This window comes from Macaca thibetana, chromosome 13, assembly GCF_024542745.1.
Source record: "Macaca thibetana thibetana isolate TM-01 chromosome 13, ASM2454274v1, whole genome shotgun sequence".
In the NCBI taxonomy this organism is placed as follows: domain Eukaryota; kingdom Metazoa; phylum Chordata; class Mammalia; order Primates; family Cercopithecidae; genus Macaca; species Macaca thibetana.
Window position 1 is genome coordinate 62760875 of NC_065590.1, and position 24036 is coordinate 62784910.

General features: G+C 41.4%; 2 protein-coding genes across 9 annotated transcripts in view; one reads left to right on the forward strand and one right to left on the reverse strand.

The window, feature by feature from the left end:
* CAMKMT (calmodulin-lysine N-methyltransferase) overlaps positions 1–2650 on the reverse strand; it is a 408960-nt gene extending 406310 nt beyond the window's left edge. The window contains exon 1 of the mRNA XM_050754107.1: positions 2377–2650. Within this exon, the coding sequence (XP_050610064.1) occupies positions 2377–2532 (156 nt within the window). The 5' untranslated portion in view covers positions 2533–2650. The remainder of the gene's footprint in view (positions 1–2376) is intronic.
* An 81-nt stretch (positions 2651–2731) lies between these two features.
* PREPL (prolyl endopeptidase like) overlaps positions 2732–24036 on the forward strand; it is a 52146-nt gene continuing 30841 nt past the window's right edge. For 2 of the 8 annotated variants that reach the window (XM_050754096.1, XM_050754098.1), the window contains exons 1-2: positions 3011–3148; positions 4507–5047. In XM_050754096.1, coding sequence (XP_050610053.1) covers positions 4829–5047 — 219 coding nt within the window. In that variant the 5' untranslated portion in view covers positions 3011–3148; positions 4507–4828. Of the gene's footprint in view, positions 3149–4506; positions 5048–24036 lie in introns of all 8 variants that reach the window. The other 6 variants (XM_050754100.1, XM_050754104.1, XM_050754097.1 and 3 more) reach the window with 5 other exon arrangements.

Sequence of the window (24036 nt, forward strand, 5' to 3'; positions counted from 1 at the left end):
CGCAATTTATAATGAACGTAAATGCTGTAGCTTTTACTACACTAAGAATCACTGAAAGCCAGGCATCATGGCATACCCCTGTAATCCCAACTACTCAGGAGGATGAGGTGGGAGGATTGCTTGAGCCCAGGAGTTACCTGCCTGGGCAACAAGTAAGACCCTAGCTCATTTATTTAAAAAAAAAAAAAAAAAAAAAAAAAAAAAAGGCCGGGCGCGGTGGCTCAAGCCTGTAATCCCAGCACTTTGGGAGGCTGAGAGGGGCGGATCACGAGGTCAGGAGATCGAGACCATCCTGGCTAACACGGTGAAACCCCGTTTCTACTAAAAAAATACAAAAAACTAGCCGGGCGAGGTGGTGGGTGCCTGTAGTCCCAGCTACTCGGGAGGCTGAGGCAGGAGAATGGCTGGGCTGAGATCCAGCCACTGCACTCCAGCCTGGGCAACAGAGCAAGACTCTGTCTCAAAAAAAAAAAAAAAAAAAAAAGAAGTCGGGGGGGTGGTGGGCGCGGCAGGCACAGTGGCTCAGGCCTGTAATCCCAGCACTTTGGGAGGCAAGGCAGGTGAATCACCTGAAGTCAAGAGTTCGAGACCAGCCTGGCCAAAATGGCGAAACTCCGTCTCTACTAAAAATACAAAAATTAGCCGGGTGTGATGGTGAGCGCCTGTAATCCCAGTTACTCGGGAGGCTGAGTAAGGGAGAATTGCTTGAACCAGGGAGGCAGAGGCTGCAGAGAGTCAACATTGCACCACTGCACTCCCGCCTGGATAACATAGTAAGACTCTGTATCAAAACAAAACAAAACAAAACAAAAAAAACGGGAGGGGGCCGGGCACTGTGGCTCACGCCTATAATCCCAGCACTTTGGGAAGCCGAGGTGGGTGGATCACCTAAGGTCGGGAGTTCCAGACCAGCCTGACCAACATGGAGAAACCCCGTCTCTACTTTAAAAAAAAAAAAAAAAAAAAAAAAAAAAGCCAGGTGTGGTGGTGCATGCCTGTAATCCCAGCTGCTAGGGAGACTGAAGAAGGAGAATCATTTGAACCCGGGAGGCGGAGGTTGCAGTGAGCCGAGATGGCAGCCATTGCACTCCAGCCTGTGCAACAAGAGCGAAACTCCATCTCAAAAAAAAAAGCGGGGGGGCGGGGTGCGAGGAGGAGGGTTGAGTCCAAGATCTCATTTCAGTGGTCACTATTAAAAACAAAAAAAAAATCAGATGTTTACTTTATTATAGGTACTTCCTATGATGATCTGTGAGGACATGCATTTTCTTATCCTGTAATACCATTTGTAACAATAGCAAAACCAGATCATTACTGGTCTGGAAAGACTGTCAATGCATCAGCAAATAAATTTTAATTAACTCTGATGATCTACTTAACTCATAACTCCAAAAGCGCTAAAAGACCACTGTATGAAAAGGTGACTCAAGGCAACTGCAAACAAAGTGACCCTCAAAATACTAAAAGCACAATCTCAAGTAAAGTGGCAATAGCTGGGAAACCCTTCCAAACACAACTGTCAGAAATGGAAAAATGTCCTCCTGAGTAAAGCTTTAGGCAGAAAACTTCAGGCAGAGGCATAACACTGGTATGTAAAAACAATAACCAGACTTAAATTAACTTCAAGAAGTGAGCGAAGAATGTGAGTGATCATAAATCAGAACTTCCGTCAAGCTTGCACGAGAGAAGTTCTAAGTAACAGCAGAAACTTTGAAGTACCAGAAGATACCATCATTCAACAAACGAACACATTTTGACTAAACCACTTTGGACACGGAGAATCTCGCTGATCACTTCAAACTACAAGATAATCATTGAACTTTGAGACCTCGGTGGGAGAGGAGGTCAGCTCTTCCTACTCCTTGCACGCTCCGCTGTACGGAAGATGCCAAGGGAACGCGTGCCGCGCCTCAGTCCCGGCACAGTCAACCACGCTGGGCAAAAGACGGGGCCAGAGGGTGCAGAAGAACATCAGTAACTAGAACCAGGCTGGGAGTTAAGCTAGAAGAAACCTGGGGAAGGAGGCAAAACAGAAGCAGGAAAAGAGCAGTGGGGAGCGGCGGGCGCACCGGAGACTGGCGAGAAGGGGAAAAGTCCCCCAGACGCACAAAAATGTACAGAAGGGGTTCCTCTACTTCGATCTGAGTTTCCCAGGAGCTCAGCCTTGGCTGTCTTCCTCCTCATCCAACCCCACCTATTCCTCCTCTTGGATGGGACACTTAGGTGAAGCGAGGGGGAGCTTCGCAGGTGGCTCCCGGCAAACTGAGAAGGGACTCCCAGAACTGCCAAGAGGAAAGAACTGCGAACGGTCGCTCCCCCGGTACGTGAGAGGGGAGTGACCAGAGGCAAAGGTGAGGCGAGCAGGTTCTCCCCTACCTGCCGCAGGAGCTTCCACCGGGCGGCTCCCAGGGGCGCCGAGACTACGGGCCCCCGAGTGGTGCAGCCAACTGCCGGACGGCCGCCCGCTGCTCTCGCAGTCTCACCGGCCCCAGCGTCCGCGACTCGCGACTCCATCTCACTGGAGCCTTCCATACCCGGAGGTGCCGCCACCGCAGCTCGTCCCCTGCCAGGACCTGCCAACTTCTTCCCTGTCAGGACCTGTGACGCCCGCCCCCCGCCCCCCCCACCGCAACGACCCAGGCATGCGCGCCCTCCCCGAATTCCGCATTTCCGGTACTCGCATCTCCTTGGCAACCAGGGCCGCGCTGTCACGTCATTGCACCATTTTGCTGGTAGCCATCTTGAGTGAGGGCGGACCAGAGGGTTAGAGAAATGTGGCAGGGCTACTGGAACGCTGTTCCTCATTGTCTTAGTCTTCTCTGCTTCATCTCGAGCTCAGACGACTAGCAAAGAACAAAGAGTCTTATATATTTTGAGACTAAAGAACCCAGGAACGCCAGAAGAATCCTTGACCACAACAAAGATGGCGAAATCTGCCTGTTGCTCGTGGTAGACTGAGGTTACGTAGCTCGGCGTGCTGCAAACCAGCTCTAGGCGGCTCTGGGTAGGTTGTCGTTCTGTGGGCTGCGGAACGCAGACTTCGGCTGGACGTACCTGCGGTGACATCTGGTCCTCTCTGAGAGCTTCAGGTTCTCCGGCCTGCCTTCACTGGTTTGTGTCCAGAGCCGGACTGATTCTCTCAATTTGCGTATGTATGGGGAGTGTACTGGTCTCTTCCCTTCTCCCCTTCCTCCCCACACCCAGCCACCCACCCCTCAGTCCCCAGGTCCTCGCTTTTTGACTCATGGCCCAGCACTGCGTGCGTGTCACCTGGTCCCTCTCCCTGTTGCATTCAGATCGCCTCATCCCTGGGGTGGAGAGTTGCATGGGGAAAACGAATAGGTTCTCCCGAGAACACCCGTTTATCTACCCCACCCCCATCCTAGCCTTGCATACTGTCTTCTCCTTGAGGATGAAGGATGGATAAAGGCTGTGGGGACGTGGTGATGTAGGACCTTTGCAGGCCCTTGTTATTCGGGTCTTTTTTCCCCTTTTTTTTTTTTTTTTTTTTTTTTTTTTTTTTACTAGTGTCGGCTAGTAAACTAGTGTTGCTTCTCTACCCCCAATCACCCATTATTTTGCTGCGACATGGAAAGGGATTAAAGGGGGCGGGGGCGTCGTAGCGCATCTGATCTATGGTAAATTTGACGCAGCCTTCTACCTTTGATACCAGGGGGTGTTTTGTGGAAGACGTCCATAATGACGTTCAGCTGTGTGCAATAGACCTAGATTATTCCTGACGTAAATCACAGCAACTGCCATTTATTGAGTGGTCACTACGTGCCAGGCACTGTATGGTCTTAACATTAAACTGCCTCATTTTGTTTTTACAACAACAACCCTAGAAGGTAAATGTTGTCATTTCATTTTTGCAGATAAGGAAACTGAGGCCCAGAGACACAGTTAAGTGTTGGAGCTAAGACCTCAACCCAGGTCTCTCTGACTCTTAACTACTTATTAGCTCTCAAGGTTAATAAAAGCTACCTCCTGACAAACCAGAGATGGCCTCACATTTTATTTGTGCATCTTGCAGGGTTTTTTTGTTGTTTTTAATTAAAGCACTAAATACCTTTTTAACGTTAAAATCTATAGTTGAGTTTTCCAATTTTTGGAACCAAAACAAATTGGAATTTTTGCTGTATAGCTTACTGTCCAAGTGACCTGGAACAGTTGCTTAGAACCTCCCACAGCCACAGTTTGGCAACTTGTAAAATGTGCATTGTAGTATCTAATTTATCAAGTCCATATAAAATTTAAATTAGACAAGATAAAAGCACCTGGCACTTAGTTAACACTCAACAATAATTAATCTTCCCTCCCCCACCTTTATTAAATAATTAGGCTTTTCCAGTTTATCTTCCACATACATACCAAAGATATGTTCATAATTATGTAAGACCAAAGGCTTTTTACCTTTTACAGCCCTGAGTTCCTGAGATATCCCATTAAGTCTGTGTACTTATTTGCAAATTTTTATTTTGTTTCTTGTTTTGTTTTTTGTTTTAGTTTGCCCCTATGTGTGCCAGAATCAGTGCTGCATAGTTTGAGCCTGATAGGATTAATTTTACAAATGAGACATTTAAGTCACATCTGCCAAGAAGTATGATTTGAATGAAACTTTAACTTACACACGTTTTTAGATTTAGTTAGCCTAAGTTATCAGCTGTCTGAAGTTACTCATAACCTAAGCGGGGCATGGCCCTGAAAAGGAGCAATGAGAACTGCTGATCTTAGATACTCTGAGAACCCACTACTCTGTAATCATACCTATAAAATCATTCGTGTGCTGGCAGCCCCAAAAGGAGCATAAACCAGGGACTTTGGTATCATGCAGCAGAAGACCAAATTATTTCTCCAAGCTTTGAAGTATAGTATTCCTCACCTTGGAAAATGCATGCAGAAACAGCATTTGAATCACTATAACTTCGCTGATCATTATTACAATAGAATAAAATTGAAAAAATATCACCTAACCAAGTGTCTTCAGAATAAACCCAAGATATCAGAGTTAGCAAGAAACATCCCAAGTCGGAGCTTCTCATGTAAGGTATGGACTGTTTAAGTTAACCTATTTGTAGGTCATTAAGATTAATTTTAGTTTAAAAATAATGGGTAGAACATCAGAGCTACTAATTTTCTCAGTAATTCTAACTTGATTTTTCAAATTATCAAGTCTCAGTTGTCTCTAGTCAAATGTAAGTATAAACGAGTATATCCATCAAGGCAGGCAGATCACCTGAGGTCAGGAGTTCGAGACCAACCTGGCCAAATAGTAAAACCCTGTCTCTACTAAAAATACAAAAATTAATCGGGCGTCATGGCACCCACCTGTAATCCCAGCTAGTTGGGAGGCTGAGGCAGGAGAATCTCTTGAACCAGGGAGGCAGTGGTTGCGGTGAGCTGAGATCACACCACAGCACTCCAGCCTGGGTGACAGGGAGACTCTGTCTCAAAAAAAGAAAAAAAAAAGAGTGTATACATATATTTGTAGGGCTCTAATGTAATATATAAAAATGTAGGTTTATATAAAATGATTCACCTCAGGACTTCCTTAGTATGCCTGCCAGTGCATTTCAAAGTATAATTCAGCCTTCTAAAATTTCAAGAACACTAAATTACAGCTCTTAATAAAATCTCATGATATGCCCATTGTTTTATGAATCACGAATCAGTACACTTCAGTAAAGGCCATGAATTGTGTTTTATTTCTCTGTAAAAAAATGAAAACCAGTCTTGCGTTTTTGACCACTTGAGTCCTTCAGGAAGACACTGTCGGAGTGTTGTACTTCTGCCAGACCCCAAGCTGTGGGCGTGAACTCAACCTTGAGGACCTGATTGCCCTTATATAGAGAGTGACCACGTATCCACTTATGCCTGGGACAGCTCCAGCCTACACCTGTTGTCCCTGTGTAATTATTAATAGTGTCCCCTTTCCTCTCAAATATGTCCTGGTTAGGATGGTAAATTATATGGTCATCCTACTTACTTGAGATTAAATTATCTAATTGTGCTGCTGCTGCTTTGACTTCCCTCTCCTACCTTTTACTTCTTGTGTTCCTTAGGTTCCTTAATGATATTTGGGGGTGGTATTCTTGCAATAATTTCACATATTTATGATTTTAATATATTTTTTATTTTTTTATTTTAATTTCTGGTTTTGTCGCATACTGATTCTTCTTTTAGTATGTTTTGACTTCCTCCTTTCTTTGGATAAAATATATGTATAACAAAATTTTTCCACTTGATCCATTTTAAAGTATGCAATTCAGTGGCTTAGCATAATGCTTTCAAAGTTCATCTGTGTTGTATGCATGTATCATAACTTCATTTCTTTTTATAGTTGAATAATATTCCTTTGTATGTATAAACCACATTTTGTTTATCCATTCTTCTATTGATGGACACTTGGGCAGATTCTTCTCATTTTAGAAACTTTTTAATCTAATTTTACTCAGTTTTTCTAGTTTTTGTTCAATTTTTGCACTTATCTTAGCTGATACCTATTTAGGTGTTGTGTGTGTGTCTCTTTTGCTTTTAACTTTTTATATGTTAGACCTCTAGTCTTCCTAGACTTTTACCCTTTATGTTTTAGTCTTTGAAATTCTTTTCCTTTTCATAGTGTCTTGCCTTAGTTTAGCACTTAATTACTCATTTAGAAATTCTTTATATCTTCCTTTTATTTCATTTTTGTGGTTTTTGTACATCTTTCCTACTTTAGAAAGAAAATTTTTAATTTCACCTATTGAACTTCATTTTGCATTGTGTTTAGAACATTTTGTCATGTTGTACTTTGTCTTAACTCAGTGTATAAATAGTAGGCAGGAATTACCATCAGAGTAACAGCTGTGATGTTAGCTCACGTTCTAAATGGAAGGTTGACTATTTTTTCCCTCCATTTGTCCCTGAAGCAACTTTTCAGTTCTCTTTTATAGATTCCCACTACCTGGAAACTTTAACCTGACTCAGTGACTCCAAGTATTCATAGTTCTTTTAGTAGTTCCTTTACCTGAGACAGTGATCCTGCTTTCGCATGTCATGTATCAAGCATTCCCTCTATGAGAAATGATGTAATATAAAAGCCATGGTCTTCATCTTTTTTGATGACTGAGACCTGGGGAAGCTTTATAAATGTCCCTGCAGCTGTGAAAACACCTGTAGACAAGAATGCACATTTCCTTCTTTCAGCAAGCATTCACTGAGTTCCAACTCTATCCGCTTTTATAGGGTGCAATAAAGTAGAAAAAGTAGTTAATGCTTTTATGTAAATTAAAATATATCTGTTTAAAGAGCTATTACCTAATATAAGTTAAGGAACAGAAAGTAGCATGTGTAATGGGAATGCTAGAAGGCAAAAGATCTAGCCATGATTGGTGTGACTGTGAACTAATCAGGACTCTTAATCTTCCTGACTGAAAAAAATAGGGATTTCTGATCAGGCATAGTGGCTCACACCAGTAATACCAGAACACTGGGAGGCCAAGGTGAGCAGATTGTCCGAGCTCAGGAATTTGAGACCAGCCTTGGCAACATGGCAAAACCCTATCTCTACCAAAAAGACTAAAAATTAGCTGGGCATGGTGGCTCACGCCTGTAATCCCAGCTACTTGGAAGGCTGAGGTGGGAGGATTGATTGAGCCTTGGAGGTTGAGTCTGCAGTGAGGTTGAGGCACAGTAAGATTGTGCCACTGCATTTTAGCCTGGGTGACACAGGGATACCCTGTCTCAAAAAAAAAAAAAAGCAAGTTTCAACTTGTCATTCTCTGGAAAGTCTTCCAGGTGCTAAAATTTCATGATTCTATACCTCTGTCTTCTTACCTTAGCAACAAATTATTGCCTATAAGTTTGGGGACTCTTCAGTATCAACTGCTGCAGTCTAACTGTATATCAGAAATCCTGGGGAGCTTTTTTAGAAATGCGGATTCCTGGATCTCACCTCACATCTGCATAATGAAAATCTCTATGGTTGAGGCCTACAGATCTGTTTTTTGTTTGTTTGAGACGGAGTCTTGTTTTGTCGCCCAGGCTGGAGTGCAATGGCGTGATCTCGGCTCACTGCAACCTCCGCCTCCTGGATTCAGGCAATTCTCCTGCCTCAGCTTCCAAGTAGCTGGGATTACAGGCGTCCACCACCATGCCCGGCTAATTTTTTTTTTGTATTTTTTAGTAGAGATGGGGTTTCACCGTGTTGGTCAGGCTGGTCTCGAACTCCTGACTTCAGGTGATCCACCCACCTTGGCCTCCCAAAATGCTGGGATTACAGGCATGAGCCACCATGCCCGGCCCCAGATCTGTTTTTTTGAAGTTAGTAATTCTGGAACTCACAGCTTGACTGACAGTGGACCTGTATTTAGAAACTGGAAATGTTTGATGATCAAGTGTTGCTGATCTAAACCTTATTGAATTCATTCAGTTCTACAGTTCTTATTGGCAAGTACCTCAGCTTTCCATTTTACATTAGCCAGATGGCAAGATGAACTTACTCCATTATACTTACAAGCCAGCTAGTGATATTCAAAGACTAGCATCCATCCAGATATCACATTTCTTTATCTTCCACATCATCCTGCTCTGCTCTGCCTACGAAAATAATTCCCAAAATCTTTAATAGTGATAATTTGAACAAGATACGAAAAAGAAATTGAATAATTAAGAGAGAAGACTAAATCCTTTGGTCAAACATGTCATTTGCCTATTTCTGTAATAGAGATTAGCAGCTTCTGCAATAGTCTCATATACATACATACATATATATACACACACATATATATACACACACACATATATATATATATACACATATATATACAGGGTATCTTGTTTTTTTCTTAAATCAGTTTCCTCAGGTTGAAAAGCTCTTAAATAGATTGGTTGACAGCTGGCTTCTTCACTATGATCTGTGACTTGTAAGAACCACTGGTTATAACTAGTAAGTTCAAAACATTGTCAGGAAAGAAGGAGGAAAGAAAAATTTTAAAAAAAAACTCAGGAATGCCAGAAAGAAAAATAAATGGTAGTCTCATTAATTTTTCATAATAATTCATAATAATTCATTTCATAATAATTCATAATAATTCAGAGTGGGACTACCTTACAGGTACAACTTCATTATTAGTTACTTCTTCACATTCCATTTATTCTTTAACCTGCTTGGGTCTGGCTTCCACTCCTTCCTTAAAACTTTTGTCAGTGTCACCCCAAGGTGTTACATATTTTAACCCAGTGGTTGTTTTTCTTTCATCCTCTTGAATAAGCTCTCTCAGCCAATTGGACATATTTGACCATTTCCTCCTTGGAAGACTCTTCTCCTTGGGCTTTATGACTCCACCTTTTTCTGACTTTTCTCTTACCTTAGAAGCTTATTCTCCTCAGTCTGCTTTTCAAACTTTTCCTCCATTTGACCTCTAAATTTGGAGGTTTCTCAGCACTTGGTCCTGGTCCTTTTTCTCTCTTCAATTTCTTCCTAAATAATCTTATCCATAGCCGTGGATTGAAGGGACATAGCAGCTACTGTCATCATCCCAGAATCCCCTCTGAGCTACACAGTATTTTGCTGCTTACCTAACAATCTCCAGGTGGACGTTTCACTGACTTCTCAAACAAACTATCTACAATTGAACTTTACTTCTCCAGCCCCGATTCAGCTCTTCTTTATTTCATTGCTATTTACTCATTTGTTCAAGCTAGAACACTGCTGTCCTGCCATCATGTCCATTAACAGTGTATCCCTAACTAGCTTTGTGATCTTTGCCATGTCTCCATACCACCAAGTCTACTGCTTTAATCAATTTGTCTCATCCAAACAATTCATAATCAGTAAATCACTAATTTGATGGTCTAGTTATAACCTAATGTTTATACACCCCAAATTATGTATACCATCATGTCATCATGTTTAACATATTTTCAGAAACATGTATTAACCAAAATATATATTGAACCTGTCCATATTTCTCCATCTCTACCATCATCACTCTAGCTATCTTTTACTTGGACCACTGGTAAAGACTCCTAACCAGGCTCTTGGCTTTCCCTCTTGTTCCTTTCCAACCCATTTTCCATATCATCAGAAAAATGATCTTAAAATATAAATTAAATCATGTCACTTCCCAAATTAAAACTTTCCAAAACTTATTACGGAAACTTTTATTACAGAAACTTAAAATCCAGTCTCCTAATCATGTCTCCTAAGGCCATGCACAATCTCACCCCTCTCTCATTTCATGCCAAATTGCCCCCATTTACTTTGGGTAGGCCTCAATGGTCATCTCCCAGATTGAAGAACATGACTCTTTCCCATCTATCTTAGGACCTTTGTGTACTATTCCTTAATCCTATTCACCACTACTTGATTAGTTCCTTCTCCTATTTTAGGTCTTGATTAAATGTTACCCGCTGAGAAGTTACTTTGGTTACTATGGTCAGAATTGCCCTTCTTAGGAGGTAACATTTAATCAAGATCTAAAGTAAGAGAAGGAATTAGGCAGAGGGAGCAGCATGTGTAAAAGCTCAGAATTGAGGAGGACATCACTACAATTAGAAGAGCCAAAATGGTCAAAGATGGCCAGGCACGGTGGCTCATACCTGTAATCCCAGCACTTTGGGAGGCCGAGGCAGGTGGATCATTTGAGGTCAGGAATTCCGGACCAGCTTGGCCAACACGGTGAAACCATCTTAGTGAAACCATGGACTTATTTCACAGTCATGTATGTAACCTTACTGATATTCAGATCTTGTATCTTCTAAAAATACAAAAATTAGCCAGGCTTGGTGGTGTGCACCTATAACTCCAGCTACACAGGAGGCTGAGGCAGGAGAGGCTGAGGAAGGAGAATCACTTGAACCCAGGAGGCAGTGATTGCAGTGAGCCAAGATCGCACCACTGCACTCCAGCCTGGGCGACAGAGTGAGACTCTGTCTCAAGAAAACAAACAAAACAAAATGGTCGAAGATGAGCCAAAAGAGGCAAACTGGGCGGGATCATGTATAGGTAGTTTTGTATATCTTGCACAAAGTTTGAGCTGGATCCTTTTAAACAATAGTATGTTATTGAAAAATGTCGGCACAATCAGATTTGCATTTTAGAAGAATCACTCTGACAGAATAGAGAATAAATTGGAAGTAGGAAGCCTTGTCGGAAACTCAGATGAGTGAAGATGAGAGTCTTTACAGGGTGATTGCTTTTTTTTTTTTTTGGAGACAGTGTCTCACTCTGTCACCCAGTCTGTAGTGCACTGGCACAGCCTCAGCTCACTGCAACCTCCCAGGCTCAAGTGATTCTTGTGCCTTAGCCTCCTGAGCAGCTGGGATTATAGGCATGTGCCACCACACCCAGCTAATTTTTTTATATTTTTAGTAGAGATAGGGTTTTGCCATGTTGGCTAGGCTGGTCTGGAACCCCAGCCTCAAGTGATGCACCTACCTCGGCTCTCGAAGTGCTGGGATTACAGGCGTGAGCCACCGCACCTGGCCCTGATTACATTTTATTTGAGGCATCTTAATGGAAGACTAGAAGAACTTGAGTGATAATTCCTCATCTCTTTGGATTCTAAAATCCAAAAGCCTCTTAGAAAACAAACGATTTTTTTTAACTGATTGGAGAATATTGAGAATGGGCAAAACCTGACCTAAACTGACGCAAAGCTATTATGATCTTTATTTATCTCAATCAGTAGATGTTTAGCTCTAAAATGTTACTGCATTTGATTACAGAGTGTTGTTCCCCTGTAAACTGAGATAAGGTACCCAGTTAACATTCCAAAAATCTCAAAATTCTAAAACACATCTGGTTTATCTTTATGTTTCAGATGGACTTATTTCACAGTCATGTATGTAACCTTACTGATATTCAGATCTTAAGGATGAAGAAGGCCAGGCGTGGTGTCTCACGCCTATAATCCTAGCACTTTGGGAGGCTGAGGCGGGTAGATCACCTGAGGTCAGGAGTTCGAGACCAGCCTGACCAACATGGCGGAACCCCATTGCTACTGAAAATACAAAAAAATTTAGCCAGGCCTGGTGGCACACACCTGTAATCCCAGCTACTCGGGAGGCTGAGGAAGGAGAATCACTTGAACCCGGGAGGTGGAGATTGCAGTGATCCAAGATGGTGCCGCTGCACTCCAGCCTGGTGCAGTGGGAGCGAGACTCCATCTCAAAAAAAAAAAAAAAAAAAAAGATGAAGAAGTAGAAAGGATAAATGTAACTCACTAGTAAAGTGGAGATTTTAGTAGCAGTTGGATATTTGAGTCTGGAATTTGGGGAGAGTTGTTATATATGGATAGAAGTTGAAGCCATAGGAGTCATATCACTATATTTACCTCTCTGCTATTACTACATCATTTTAAACTTTTTCTGTCTCCCCATTATTTTGGGAGGTCCTTAAAGACAAGAATTTTATAATACACATCTTGCCAGCACATAACATAATGACTGCCACATCGTAGATAAGCAATAAGTGTTTATAGAATGAATTAATAGTTAATGAATTTTTTTTCATATAACCATAAATTTTATTGCTAGAAAACATATCCCAGAAATCATCCCATCTGAGCTCTTTCTTTAGGCCTTTGATACTTTTTTTTTTTTTTTTTTAAGGCAGGGCCTCACTCTGTTGCTCAGGCTGGAGTGCAGAGGCACAAACATGACTCACTGCAGCCTCAACCTCCTGGGCTCATGCTCTCTTACTGCCTTAGCTCCCAAGCAACTGAGACCACAACCATGCCCAGCTAATTTTATTTATTTATTTTTATTTTTATTTTTTGGTGGAGACAGGGTCTCACTTTGTTTGTGGGCTGGTCTCAAACTCCTAGGCTCAGGTAATCCTCCTGCCTCAGCCTCCCAGAGTGCTGGGATTACATGCGTGAGCCACCATGCCCAGCCCTATGACCCATTATGAGTTCATTTTGTTTACAGTGTAACGGATTGGGGTACAACTTTATTATTTTGCTTGTGGATATCCATTGTCTGAGCAACATTTGTTGAAAAGACTGTTCTTTTTCCATTGAATTGTCTTGGTATCCTTTCTGAAAATCAACTGACCATAAATTCGATGGTTTATTTCTGGACTCTAACTTTTATCTCATTTTTCTATATGTGTGTCCTTAGGCCAGTATTACACATTTAATTACTATAGCTTTGTAATAAGTTTATTTATTTATTTATTTATTTTTGAGACAGAGTCTCGCTCTGTTGCCCAGGTTGGAGTGCAGTGGTACCTTCTCAGGTCACTGCAACCTCTGCCTCCCAGATTCAAGCAATTCTCCTGCCAAGGTCCCCTGAGTAGTTGGGATTACAGCTGCCTACCACCATGCCCAGCTAATTTTTTCTATTTTTAGTAGACACGGGGTTTCACCATGTTGACCAGGCTGGTCTCAAACTCCTGACCTCAGGGTAATCTGCCCGACTTGGCCTGCCAAAGTGCTGGGATTATAGGCATGAGCCCCTGCGCCCAGCCTATAATAAGTTTTAAAATCAGGAAGTATGTGAATTCTTTCTAAACAAATGAAGAAACTAAAGCCACAGAGTCTAAAGTTAAGTAAGAAAACTAGTAGAGTCAGAAGTAGATGTAAGGTAGCCTAATTCACAGTACCTTTCTTTTTTAATATCTTGTAGTACAAGTATAGCATTCCTAATCCAAAATCCGAAATGCTCTAAAATCCAAAACTTTTTTTTTTTTTTAAAATAGAGACAGAGTCTTGCTGTGTTGCCCGGGTTGGTCTCAAGCTCCTGGGCTCAAGCAGTCCTCCTGCCTCAGCTTCCATAAGTACTGGGATTACAGGCGTGAGCTGCCACTCTTGGCCAGTGAGCATCTTTTCTTATGTTTATTGATCCTGTTGGGTTTTCTTCTTGAATGCCTATTCTTTTCTTTTGATCATTTTTTTTTATTATACTTTAAGTTCTAGGGTACATGTGCACAACGTGCAGGTTTGTTACATATGTGTACATGTGCCATGTTGGTGTGCTGCACCCATTAACTCGTCATTTACATTAGATATATCTCCTAATGCTATCCCTCCCCCATCCCCCCATCCCACAACAGGCCCCGGTGTGTGATGTTCCCCTTCCTGTGTCCAAGTGTTCTCATTGTTCATTTCCCACCTATGAGTGAGAACATGCGGTGTTTAGTTTTCTGTTCTTGTGATAGTTTGCTGAGAATGATGGTTTCCAACTGCATCCGTGTCCCTACAAAGGTCATGAACTCATCCTTTTTTATGGCTGTGTAGTATTCTATGGTGTATATGTGCCATGTTAATCCAGTCTGTCATTGATGGACATTTGGGTTGGTTCCAAGTCTTTGCTATTGTGAATAGTGCTGCAGTAAACATATGTGTGCATGTGTCTTTATAGCAGCATGATTTATAATCCTTTGGGTATATACCGAGTAATGGGATGGCTAGGTCAAATGGTATTTCTAGTTCTAGATCCTTGAGGAATCGCCACACTGTCTTCCACAATGGTTGAACTAGTTTATAGTCTCACCAACAGTGTAAAAGTGTTCCTCTTTCTCCACATCCTCACCAGCACCTGTTGTTTCCTGATTTTTAATGATCGCAATTCTAATTGGTGTGAGATGGTATCTCATTATGGTTTTGATTTGCATTTCTCTGATGGCCAGTGATGATGAGCATTTTTTCATGTGTCTGTTGGCTGCATAAATGTCTTCTTTTGAGAAGTGTCTATTCATATCCTTTGCCCACTTTTTGATGGGGTTGGTTTTTTCTTGTAAATTTGAGTTATTTGGAGGTTCTGGATATTAGCCCTTTGTCAGATGAGTAGATTGCAAAAATTTTCTCCCATTCTGTAGGTTGCCTGTTCACTCTGATGGTAGTTTCTTTTGCTGTGCAGAAGCTCTTTAGTTTAATTAGATCCCATTTGTCAATTTTGGCTTTTGTTGCCATTGCTTTTGGTGTTTTAGACATGAAGTCCTTGCCCATGCCTATGTCCTGAATGGTATTACCTAGGTTTTCTTCTAGGGTTTTTATAGTTTTAGGTCTAACATTTAAATCTCTAATCCATCTTGAATTAATTTTTGTATAAGGTGTAAGGAAGAGATCCAGTTTCAGCTTTCTACATTATGGCTAGCCAGTTTTCCCAGCACCATTTATTAAATAGGGAATCCTTTCCCCATTTCTTGTTTTTGTCAGGTTTGTCAAAGATCAGAAGGTTGTAGATGTGTGGTATTATTTCTGAGGGCTCTGTTCCATTGGTATATATCTCTGTTTTGGTACCGGTACCATGCTGTTTTGGTTACTGTAGCCTTATAGTATAGTTTGAAGTCAGGTGGTGTGATGCCTCCAGCTTTGTTCTTTTGGCTTAGGATTGTCTTGGCAATGCAGGCTCTTTTTCGGTTCGATATGAACTTCAAAGTAGTTTTTTCCAATTCTGTGAAGAAAGTCATTGGTAGCTTAATGGGGATGGCATTGATTCTATAAATTACCTTGGGCAGTATGGCCATTTTCAGTATATGAATTCTTCTTATCCATGAGCATGGAAGGTTCTTCCGTTTGTTTGTGTCCTCTTTTATTTCACTGAGCAGTGGTTTGTAGTTCTCCTTGAAGAGGTCCTTCACATCCCTTGTAAGTTGGATTCCTAGGTATTTTATTCTATTTGAAGTAATTGTGAATGGGAGTTCACTCATGATTTGGCTCTCTGTTATTGGTGTATAAGAATGCTTGTGATTTTTGCACACTGATTTTGTATCCTGAGACTTTGCTGAAGTTGCTTATCAGCTTAAGGAGATTTTGGGCTGAGACGATGGAGTTTTCTAAATATACAATCATGTCATCTGCAAACAGGGACAATTTGACTTCCTCTTTTCCTAATTGAATATCCTTTATTTCTTTCTCCTGCCTGATTGCCCTGGCCAGAACTTCCAACACTATGTTGAATAGGAGTGGTGAGAAAGGGCATCCCTGTCTTGTGCCAGTTTTCAGACAGAATGCTTCCAGTTTTTGCCCATTCAGTATGATATTGGCTGTGGGTTTGTCATAAGTAGCTCTTAGTATTTTGAGATACGTTCTATCAATACCGAATTTATTGAGAGTTTTTAACATGAAGGGCTGTTGAATTTTGTCAAAGGCCTTTTCTGCGTCTATTGAGATAATCACGTGGTTTTTGTCTTTGGTTCTGTTTATACGCTGGATTACGTTTATCGATTTGCGTATGTTGAACTAGTCTTGCATCTCGTGGATAAAGCCCACTTGATCATGGTGGATAAGCTTTTTGATGCGCTGCTGGATTCGGTTTGCCAGTATTTTATTGAGGATTTTTGCATCGATGTTCATCAGGGATATTGGTCTAAAATTCTCTTTTTTTGTTGTGTCTCTGCCAGGCTTTGGTATCAGGATTATGTTGGCCTCATAAAATGAGTTAGGGAGGATTCCCTCTTTTTCTATTGATTGAAATAGTTTCAGAAGGAATGGTACCAGCTCCTCTTTGTACCTCTGGTAGAATTTGACTGTGAATCCATCTGGTCCTGGACTTTTTTTGGTTGGTAGGCTATTAATTATTGCCTCAATTTCAGAGCCTGTTATTGGTCTATTCAGGGATTCAACTTCTTCGTGGTTTAGTCTTGGGAGGGTGTATGTGTCCAGGAATTGATCCATTTCTTCTAGGTTTTCTAGTTTATTTGCATAGAGGTGTTTATAGTATTCTCTGATGGTAGTTTGTATTTCTGTGGGGTCGGTGGTGATATCCCCTTTATCATTTTGTATTGTGTCTATTTGATTCTTCTCTCTTTTCTTCTTTATTAGTTTTGCTAGCGGTCTATCAATTTTGTTGATCTTTTCAAAAAACCAGCTCCTGGATTCATTCATTTTTTTGAAGGGTTTTTTTTGTGTTTCTGACTTCAGTTCTGCTCTGATGTTAGTTATTTCTTGCCTTCTGCTGGCTTTTAAATGTGTTTGCTCTTGCTTCTCGAGTTCTTTTAATTGTGATATTAGGGTGTCAATTTTAGATCTTTCCTGCTTTCTCTTGTGGACATTTAGTGCTATAAATTTCCCTTTACACACTGCTTTAAATGTGTCCCAGAGATTCTGGTATGTTGTATCTTTGTTCTCATTGGTTTCAAAGAACATATTTATTTCTGCCTTCATTTCGTTATGTACCCAGTAGTCATTTAGGAGTAGGTTGTTCAGTTTCCATGTAGTTGAGCGGTTTTGAGTGAGTTTCTCTTAATCCTGAGTTCTAGTTTGATTGCACTTTGAGAGACAGTTTGTTATAATTTCTGTTCTTTTACCTTTGCTGAGGAGTGCTTTACTTCCAACTATGTGGTCAATTTTGGAATAAGTGCAATGTGGTGCTGAGAAAAATGTATATTCTGTTGATTTGGGGTGGAGAGTTCTGTAGATGTCTGTTAGGTCCACTTGGTGCAGAGCTGAGTTCAATTCCTGAATATCCTTGTTAACTTCTGTCTCGTTGATCTGTCTAATGTTAAGAGTGGGGTGTTGAAGTCTCCCATTATTATTGTGTGAGAGTCTAAGTCTCTTTGTAAGTCTCTAAGGACTTGCTTTATGAATCTGGGTGCTCCTGTATTGGGTGCATATATATTTAGAATAGTTAGCTCTTCTTGTTGAATTGATCCCTTTACCATTATGTAATGGCCTTCTTTGTCTCTTTTGATCTTTGTTGGTTTAAAGTCTGTTTTATCAGAGACTAGGATTGCAACCCCTGCCTTTTTTGTTTTCCATTTGCTTGGTAGATCTTCCTCCATCCCTTTATTTTGAGCCTATGTGTGTCTCTGCATGTGAGATGGGTCTCCTGAATACAGCAAACTGATGGGTCTTGACTCTTTATCCAGTTTGCCAGTTTGTGTCTTTTAATTGGAGCATTTGGCCCATTTACATTTAAGGTTAATATTGTTATGTGTAAATTTGATCCTGTCATTATGATGTTAGCTGGTTATTTTGCTCGTTAGTTGATGCAGTTTCTTCCTAGCATCAATGGTCTTTGCATTTTGGCATGTTTTTGCAGTGGCTGGTACCGGTTGTTCCTTCCCATGTTTAGTGCTTCCTTCAGGATCTCTTGTAAGGCAGGCCTGGTGGTGACAAAATCTCAGCATTTGCTTGTTTGTAAAGGATTTTATTTCTCCTTCACTTATGAAACTTAGTTTGGCTGGATATGAAATTCTGGGTTGAAAATTCTTTTCTTTGCCGGGTGCGGTGGCTCACGCCTGTAATCCCAGCACTTTGGGAGGCTGAGGCGGGTGGATCACGAGGTCAGGAGATCGAGACCATCCTGGCATGCACGGTGAAACCCCGTCTCTATTAAAAATGGAAAAAATTAGCCAGGCGTGGTGGCGGGTGCCTGTAGTCTCAGCTACTCGGGAGGCTGAGGCAGGAGAATGGCATGAACCCGGAAGGCGGAGTTTGCAGTGAACCGAGATCGCGCCACTGCACTCCAGCCTGGGCAACAGAGCGAGACTCTGTCTCAAAAAAAAAAAAAGAAAATTATTTTCTTTAAGAATGTTGAATATTGGCCCCCACTCTCTTCTGGCTTGTAGAGTTTCTGCCGAGAGATCCGCTGTTAGTCTGATGGGCTTCCCTTTGTGGGTAACCTGACCTTTCTCTCTGGCTACCCTTACATATTTTCCTTGATTTCAACTTTTGTGTATCTGACAATTATGTGTCTTGGAGTTGCTCTTCTTGAGGAATATCTTTGTGATGTTCTCTGTATTTCCTGAATTTGAATGTTCAGTGGCCTGCCTTGCTAGGTTAGGGAAGTTCTCCTGGATAATATCCTGCAGAGTGTTTTCCAACTTGGTTCCATTCTCCCTGTCACTTTCAGGTAAACCAATCAGACGTAGATTTGGTCTTTTCACATAGTCCCATATTTCTTAGAGGCTTTATTCATTTCTTTTTACTCTTCTCTTCTCGCTTCATTTCATTCATTTGATCTTCAATCACTGATACCCTTTCTTTCAGTTGATTGAATCGGTTACTGAAGCTTGTGCATTTGTCACGTAGTTCTTGTGCCATGGTTTTCAGCTCTATCAGGTCATTTAAGGACTTCTCTACATTGGTTATTCTAATTAGCCATTCATCTAATCTTTTTTGAAGGTTTTTAGCTTCTTTGCGATGGGTTCGAACTTCCTTCTTTAGCTCGGAGAAGTTTGATCGTCTGAAGCCTTCTTCTCTCAACTCATTAAAGTCATTCTCTGTCCAGCTTTGTTCCATTGCTGGCGAGGATCTACATTCCTTTGGAGGGGGAGAGGCACTCTGATTTTTAGAATTTTCAGCTTTTCTGCTGTTTTTTCCCCATCTTTGTGGTTTTATCTACCTTTGGGCTTTGATGATGGTGACGTACAGATGGGGTTTTGGTGTGGATGTCCTTTCTGTTTGTTAGTTTTACTTTCCAACAGTCAGGACCCTCAGCTGCAGGTCTGTTGGAGTTTGCTGGAGGTCCACTCCAGACCCTGTTTGCCTGGGTATCAGCAGCAGAGACTGCAGAAGAGTGAATATTGATGAACAGCAATTTTTGCTGCCTGATCCCTCCTCTGGAAGCTTCGTCTCAGAGGGGAACCCAGCCGTGTGAGGTGTCAGTCTGCCCCTACTGGGGGGTGCCTCCCACTTAGGCTACTCAGGGGTCAGGGACCCCATTGAGGAGGCAGTCTGTCTGTTCTTAGATCTCAAACTCCACGCTGGGAGAACCAATGCTCTCTTCAAAGCTGTCAGACAGGGACATTTAAATCTGCAGAGGTTTCTGCTGCCTTTTGTTTGACTCTGCTCTGTCCCCAGAGGTGGAGTCTACAGAGGCAGGCAGGCCTCCTTGAGCTGTGGTGGGCTCCACCCGGTTCGAGGTTCCGGGCCACTTTGTTTATCTACTAAAGCCTCAGCAATGGCGGGCGCCCCTCCTGCAGCCTCACTGCCGCCTTGCTGTTAGATCTCAGACTGCTGTGCTAGCAATGGGGGAGGCCCCCGTGGGCATGGGACCCTCCAAGCCAGGCACGAGAAATAATCTCCTGGTGTGCCGTTTGCTGAGACCCTTGGAAAAGCGCAATATTAGGGTGGGAGTGACCCAATTTTCCAGGTGCTGTGTGTCATGGTTTCCCTTGGCCCGGGTGAGGTGATGCCTCGTCCTGCTTTGGCTCTCGCTCGGTGGGCTGCACCCACTGTCCTGCACCCACTGTCTGACACGCCCCAGTGAGATGAACCCAGTACCTCACTTGAAAATGCAGAAATCACCCATCTTCTGTCCACACTCTGGGAGCTGTAGCCTGGAGCTGTTCCTATTCAGCCATCTTCGAACCGCACCCCTTTTGACCTTCTTTTAATTGTTTATCTTTTTCTTACTGATTCATAAGATTTCGTTACATGTCCTTTGTCTTTCACATGTGCTGTAGATATCTTCTCCATGTTTGTCCTATTAATATTTCTTTTCACTTTATGATGTCTTTTGTTTTTTTCATTTTATGTTTTGTGCTGTCTGAATTTTATTCAACTCAGCAAATATTTGTTGAACACCTACTATGCACCATTCTAGGCATTGGAGATATAACACTGAACAAAATAAACAAAAATCCCTGCTTTCGTGAAGCTTACCGTTCTACTTGAGAAAGGAAGAGAGAAAGAGTAAAGAATTAAATGAACAAGGTTAGGTACAATGGGTCATACCTGTAATACACTTTGGGAGGCTGAGGTGGGCTCATTGCTTGAGCTCAGGAGTTCAAGAACAGCCTGGGCAACATGGCAAAACCCTGTCTCTACAAAAAATGCAAAAATTAGCTGGGCATGGTAGCACCTGTAGTCCTAGCCAGCTACTTGAGAGGCTGAGGTCAAGGATCGATTGCTTGAGCCCAGGAGGCAGAGGTTGCAATGAGCCCAGATCACAACACTCCAACTGAGGTGACACAGCGAGACCTCATCTCTCAAAAAAATAAAAAGTATTACATGAATGAAATACAAAATATGTCAGAAGTGATAGGTATGGTGAAGAAGAAGAAAAAAAAAAGACAGAGAAGATATGAATAGGCAGTGTGGGGATAGAGAGGGGTGTTATTTTAGTAAAATGGTTAGGAAAGGGCTAACTTAGAAGATGACTTTTGAGCAATAGCTTTAAGGAGATATTTGGGCATAGGGCCTAAGTTCTAAGAAACTGATATGGGAGCAAGCTTGATATGTTCAAGAAACATCAAGTATGGATTAACTGGAATAAGCGGGCTTGGCGTGTAGTAGTAGATTAGATCAGCAATGTAATGGGACAAGATTCTTTAGGACTTTGTAGACCATTGTAAGAATTTTTGCTTTTCCTCTTGAGCAAGATGGGAAACCATTGGAGGGTTTTGAGTGGAGTAACGTAATCTGACTTTAGGCTCACATAAGCACCTTTGTTGAAAATAGACTGGGAGGCAAGTGCAGAAGCAGAGAAAACTTTGGGCTTTTGCAGTAATCCAAGGGAGAAATGATGACGGTACTAGCCGAGTAGTCCAGTCCAAGTGTGAGAAGTGGTCAGATTCTAGATATATGTTGAAAGTAGAATTGACAGGGTTTAGCAGACCACTTGTTTGTGGCAAGAGAAAAAGACAAAGCCAACTCTAATGCTTTTAAGCCTGAGTAACTGGGAGGACAGATTTGTCGTTTATGTAAATTGGAAAGATTGCCTGGAGAACAGGGTTTTTGTTGTTGTTTGTTTGTTTGTTTGTTTTTTAATAGGGCAAGGGATATATGGGGAGATTTAAAGTTCAGATTTGGACATTTTTTGGCATATCAGACATCTGAGTAGAAATGTTGGATAGTCAGTTGGATATACAAGTTCAACTTGTTCAGGGTTGTTCAGGCTACAGCTGTAAATTTGAGAGTCCTCAGGATATAAATAGTATTTAAGGTCATGACTGGATGAGATCACCAAGGGAATTAGTGCAGACTGCAAAGAAGAGAAGCGCTTAGTGCAGGAACTGAGCCCTGCCAGTGTTAAAAAGCCAGGGAGATGCCAGGCCCGGTGGCTCACGCCTGTAATCCCAGCACTTCGGGAGGCCGAGGCAGGTGGATCACCTGAGGTCAGGAGTTTGAAACCAGCCTGGCCAACATGGTGAAACCCCATCTCTACTAAAAATACCAAAAAAAAAAAAATTAGCCGGCATGGTGGCAAGTGCCTGTAATCCCAGCTACTCGGGAGGCTGAGGCAGGAGAATCGCTTGAACCCGGGAGGCGGAGGTTGCAGTGAACTGAAATTGCGCCATTGCACTCCAGCCTGGGCAATAAGAGCAAAACTCCTGTCTCAAAAAAAAAAAAAAAAAAAAGCCAGGGAGTTGAGAAGGAACCAGCTAAAGATACCGAGAAGGAAGGGCTAGTGAAATAAGAGGAAAACAAGGAGAATGAGGTGTCCTGGAAGCCAAGTAAAGAAAAGTGTTTTTAAGAGGAGGAAGTGATCAATTGTATCATGATGCTAATAGGTCAAGTAATATGAATACTGAAAATTAACTTTTGCACTTTGCAATGTGGTAGCCATTCAGTGACCTTGACAGGAGCAGTCAGTGGCATAAGAAGGGCAAAAGTCTGGGCTCTAGAGAAAGGGGGTAAGGAGAAGAATTGGAGGCAGAAGATGAAAGGAACAAGTTTCCTTCATTTAACAGTTGCTTTTAAAAAAGTGAGTTAACAGCAAATACAATTAGTTATTTTACATGAATATAATTAAAATTTTGGAAATCTCGTTGCTGTTTCATGGTTGCTAAATACCATGTATGCTAATATGAATTGATTTCAGGCATTTTGATTACAGATTTAGTATATTTCTGTGTAAGATAACTGACAGAAACTATTAAGTCAGGGAAGTTCCTCTCAATTCCTAATTTAAGGTTTTATCATTTTTTTATTTTTTTTTATTTTTATTTTTATTTTTATTTTTTTTTTTTTTTTTTTTTTGAGACGAGTCTCGCTGTGTCTCCCAGGCTGGAGTGCAGTGGCGTGATCTCGGCTCACTGCAAGCTCCGCCTCCCGGGTTCACGCCATTCTCCCACCTCAGCCTCCCAAGTAGCTGAGACTACAGGCGCCCGCCACCACGCCCGGCTAGTTTTTTGTATTTTTAGTAGAGACGGGGTTTCACCATGTTAGCCAGGATAGTCTCGATCTCCTGACCTCGTGATCCACCCGCCTCGGCCTCCCAAAGTACTGGGATTACAGGCTTGAGCCACCGCGCCCGGCCATCATTTTTTTAAAGCATGGTGATTATTTTTTATTTTTTCCCTGCATTTATTGAAAATGGCTCTAAGATTTATCTCCTTTATTTGTGTTAGATTACATTGATAGATTTTTTTCTGATGTTGGACCATCCTTTCATTCTTAGGAAGAAAATCCTTCTTGGTCACATAAAGTTTAATAAGTATTACTATTACTGTTTTTATTTTGTGCTTTTTAAAATTAATTGATTTTATCACATTTTATTTTAGAATAAGATTGATTTTTTAATTGTCTCATATCATCATTGTCTAATTTTGATGTCAAGGTTATATTAGCGTAATAAAATGAGTAGTTTTACTTCTTTTACTATTTTCTTAAATAGTTGACATATGAAAAGATTAGCTGTTTCTTGAAGATCCAAGAAAGCTACCTTTCTGCATCTGCGCTTGGTGTCTCTTTCAAGAAGGGGACACTTAATTACCATTTAATTTCTTTAAGAGTTAGTGACTATCAGTTTTGCATTGTTTTTAATAGGTTTCTAAAAGAACCAACTTTTAATTTGATTATCTTTGTTATCAATTTAATTTCAAAAATTATTTTTCTTTCCTTCTACTTCCTTAAGATTTACTCTTTTTCTGTTTTCCTAAATTGAAATGCTTCATATTGCATTCTGTTTTTCAATTGCTGTGGATTTCTGTTTTTTCAATGTATTATTTGTTTATTATTTATTATTTTTGATGCTCAAATTGTCCAAAATGTGGCCAATAGAAACTCCTTCAGTTGACACTTGTATTCTTTTGACATGTCTCCATTAAACTTTGAGCACTCCTTATTTTCTGGCATAAGATTTCCCAAACCTACCATGTATTTTCTCCCTGCCCTAGCCTTAGAATTAGCCATATTACTAATGGCTAATTAGTCTTTA